The following is a 4,228-nucleotide window of genomic DNA, read 5'->3' on the forward strand; positions in this document are numbered from 1 at the left end:
AAAAAAATTTGACTAAAGAAAACCAGACATGATTAAATTCCGAGAAAGTGAGAAAAAAATAATCAAACAATCTGATCTATTCATAAAACATGACAGAAATCCATAAAGAAATAAAGGGGGAAAAGTCTACAATTTCAAACCAAAAAAATCCTGTGTATAACATGACTGAAAGATTTTCAACCTTAACAGATTATTTTCCAAGTTGTCAACAAGCAAGATAATCCTCTTCCTCCTAGAAACTGTGTTGAAACAAGCATTGTGGTTCTGATTTAGAAAACCCCATTGGTTGCTGAAGGACCAATGTTCAAGTCAGGAAGCATCGCCAAGTTTTTATGTAGTTTTACTACTGCACTAGGGAACATCACCGTATTGTACTGGCACAGCTCCTTCTTCAACCGCACCTCCTCAATGCGGGCGAAGAAATACTTCCCAATCCACATATCAACAAGTTGATCGACTGATGGAATCACCAGTTTCTCAACTTCTAGATCACGAAGAGCCTGAATATCAAGTATATTATCAGCAGCATTTCAATTGATTAGCATATTAGACTCAAGCAGTGATGTGATGAAATCGTTCAATTTAGTTAAATATCTATGCTTACAGATTCAACACAATTTAATAGGATGCGAGCCATCCCTTGACGCCTGTATACCCCACGGGTTCCGATGAAGGGCATCTCGGCCAGCCTTTTTCCATGCACCCTGGAAACCAACAGATAAATGGAACGCCATGTTAAAAGCAATTGCACATGCTACTAGAATTAGACATATCTATATAGATTTCTTTGAATGAGAATCAAGAAAAACACCTTATTGATGCAACACAGATGATTTCGTCATTCTTTTCCAGGACAGCAGTGTAAAAGCCACTATAATTAATACGGGTCAAATTGGACCTGAGAATGACAGAAATTATGTTGGTACTTGGTAGTCAGCAGTAATGTATTGCCATGATTTAAGAACTTTTTGAAGGAGTTTCAGAAAAGGTTTCGAACTGATTACCCTCGATTGTAGACAATACTTTGGGTAATATTGGCTCTTGTATGGCGATCTATGGTTGACAAGAAACATTCGTTCATTACCAGCCAAGCCAAAGCAACCTTGGAGTTGATTTGTATTTTGTTGTACTTGTAGGAACCGAATGGTTGCTCTGTCCGTTGGAGTAGAGTCCATGAAAGGCCATCTTGAAGATTATTTTTAACTCCAAGCATACCCCGTAACCCTTCATATATCTTTTGCAAACTTCAAGTCAGTTGTTTTTTTCCAATATCATCACCTCTAAAAATGATGGTATAATTCAGACAAAAATCATGGGGGAAAATGGATAGCTTTCAAATTGAGGATAAATACCTTTGTGCAACTGCTTCCACAGAACAATGAGGCAGGAGAATTCATCAGGTCCAAATTTTCTCCTCCACACTTGCTATGGTCTGTAAATTGGTTTCAAGTTATGAAGCAGAAATAGTTATAGATCAGTTGTGTAACTTAAACAATATTAAGTAATACATACACTGTTTTTCACATTGAACACACTTCTTTAAAAGGCCATCCCCACTGGCACAGTATTTGCAGACACAATATGGACACAGCCAATCACCTTGAGGAATGTTCTGCAGCCCCATCTCCAAAAATATAGATCAATTAATTACAAACGTTAAAGAAATGCCAAAGTATATATAGAGCAAATTGTGGTCATAATTATTACCTCCATGAAAATGCATTTGGGATGAAATGTTGAGGGGCATCTTTCACAGCAAATCAAATCCCCTCCATCAGCACAAATCATACAAGCATCATCATTTTTGTCAACAGCTGTTGCTTCAGGCTGCATGTTGTTGTATGTACATTTTTCTTCTTCGTTCCTACCTTCCAATGCTTCTATTTGGCAGTCAAATAAGGAAAGCTGTGACACTGCTAAAACTATATGCTTATAGGGCTTTCCGGTTTTAAATCCGGAATGAATTTCAAACTCTCCTACTGTAATCTGACGAGAACAACAGCTACATAAAATGCCCTCCTTATTGACTTTGCCTTCTCCCATTTTATTTCGAGACTCTGACTGAACGTACCGGACGACTTCATTTTCTTCAACTATACCCAATCTTATCAACCAAGACAACACTGTTTTCTTGGTTATTATTTCTTCAAGAAATTGTGAAAAATTCGTTCTTTTCCTCCTTCTCCTCCTTCTATGTCTCTCTATGATGCCCTGTCTATTTTCTTCCCCATTAGCCCTTGCCTTTGTGGGGCGCCCTGGCCGCCTTCTCTCCACGATCCCAGTTGTATTCCTGCTAGAATTTGCACCCCAAGAATTTGCTATTTGGATACCAACACTCCTCTGCATTGCTTCAAATAGTCTAACATTGTTCTGGTTTGGATTAGGCATAGGCGGTGGCCTCCCAAAGTCAGGGTCAGAATCAGTGGCTTCATCGTGGCTGTCATTATCCGAACCACTTGATCCCAAATAAGTAGCCTTGATATTCATTAAGTTCCTATCCCTCAAATTATAAGTCATGATCTTCCGAAACCTCAAATTAACTTGTTTCATCTGTATCTGAAATGAAGAAAACTGGACTGAAAACAACAACCATAAAATATATATATATATATATATATATGAGAACAAAAACCTGGTTAATTGCATGCAAATAATGTATCAAATTCAAGTTTGTCCGATTTTGTAATGCTTCATTTGTTTCCATTCCAAACTTATAGTTTTCTTAATCATATAAATAAATAAATATATATATATGTTTTTTGATCCTATGTTTGTAGATTTTGAAACGAGGACAAGTACTTAAATTTTTGTTATCTTCATTGATCATATTTGGTAACAAAAGAACTAGCAAAACCTTGTTTTTAAAAAAAAATTTTATTTTACATAAATTTTCACGTTTTATTTCCAAAAAAGAAACCTACCAAATCCATCTAAATGACTGAACTTATGTAAAAGAATATTATTTCATGTCATCATTTTTTTTGGGTACAATTGTGACATAAGTTATTGATTTGGCAGTTTTAAATCCGGTAAAGACAAACACCTATAAAACCCGGATATTTTATGAGGTTGTTAGAATTATACTTATATATATATATATATATATATATATATATATATATAAAGAGAGAGAGAGAGAGAGAAATTATCAAATATATATGGGAAGAGATTAATTTACATAAATGTAAAATTAAAAAAAAATTATACTTTTTTAATCACTGATTTTAATAAATCTAAAGGACAAAAGAGATAAGTGAAATAAAAATTATTTTAATCTCATCCTTTAAATTTATTAAAATCAATGAATAAAAAAAGTATAAATTTTTTTCCGTAAGTTAAGCCTTCCTCTATATATATATGTGTGTGTATATATATATATATATATTAGGAATTCACTTGTACTATTATAACTTTTACACATTTTCTTAACCATTGGATCCAAATTACTTAATTCAAAAATAAATTTTTGATTGAATTGAGTCATAGATTTAATTTTGATCTAAAAGTAAAAAAAAAAAAGTGTAACTCTTAAGCTAATACAAATAATTTCTTACTCATATATATATATATATATGTAAGTTCGATCTAAGAATTAAAAAAATGGTAACTCTTACACTAATCCAAATAAATTCTTATTCATATATATATATATATATATATATTGAAGTTTTATTAGAGAGCGAACCAATGAAAAACTGTCCATGTTCAAAATAATGTAAGGAAGTTCAATATTAGAAATAGCAAAACATACAAAAAAGTCTATAGAACACAATAAGTATTTAGTAATTAATAACTGTTCTAAAAGCATAATCAAATAAATATAAGCACTCTTTTTCCTTTTTTTTGTTTTTTTTTTTCTTGGAACACCAACCATTACTAGATCTATTCAATTTTGCTAATACATTTAAAAACTTTACTCACAAAAACCATAAATCCTTCAACATAGTGAGTTAAACATAAGTAATAATAAATTTTATTTTAATTACAAAAGCAAAAGGCTAAGTATACCTTTTTTTTTTATTTGAATAAAACTTTGCGATTTAGTTTTGATATGCATGTGATTCTCTTCCGATATCAGTGATTGTTGATTAAGATAAATGATCTGCAACTTCTTCGAACACCTTAATATACAATTAAAATTCATCAAAAACAAAAGTAATTCAAAATGAATGTCAATGAAATTTGACAAAAATGATAAAATTGGATACATTCAAACATTTCGAAGGTG

General features: G+C 32.1%; 1 protein-coding gene across 1 annotated transcript; it reads right to left on the bottom strand.

Annotated features, from left to right (window-relative positions):
- Positions 1-268: 268 nt before the first annotated feature.
- Positions 269-2,517, bottom strand: LOC111318512 (increased DNA methylation 1-like). The gene is made up of 7 exons (XM_022921376.2): positions 1,708-2,517; positions 1,513-1,612; positions 1,353-1,432; positions 1,005-1,234; positions 812-898; positions 605-704; positions 269-500 (listed from the first exon to the last, which is right to left on the bottom strand). The coding sequence occupies exons 1-7, from the start codon at positions 2,515-2,517 to the stop codon at positions 270-272; spliced, it is 1,638 nt and encodes a 545-aa protein (XP_022777111.2). The 3' UTR covers position 269.
- Between the last annotated feature and the right edge of the window lie 1,711 nt (positions 2,518-4,228).

Source organism: Durio zibethinus, chromosome 17, assembly GCF_047325235.1.
Source record: "Durio zibethinus cultivar Kanyao isolate XHJ-2024 chromosome 17, ASM4732523v1, whole genome shotgun sequence".
NCBI lineage: Eukaryota > Viridiplantae > Streptophyta > Magnoliopsida > Malvales > Malvaceae > Durio > Durio zibethinus.

Bases quoted from the DNA above. Each gene is read 5' to 3' on its own strand.
- LOC111318512 (XM_022921376.2), bottom strand. From the start codon at position 2,517: ATGACTTATAATTTGAGGGATAGGAACTTAATGAATATCAAGGCTACT. The intron at 1,235-1,352 runs GTATTTATCCTC...AGTTTGCAAAAG, and splicing joins GTGGAAGCAGTTGCACAAAG to ATATATGAAGGGTTACGGGG. The intron at 705-811 runs GTGTTTTTCTTG...GTTGGTTTCCAG, and splicing joins ATCTGTGTTGCATCAATAAG to GGTGCATGGAAAAAGGCTGG.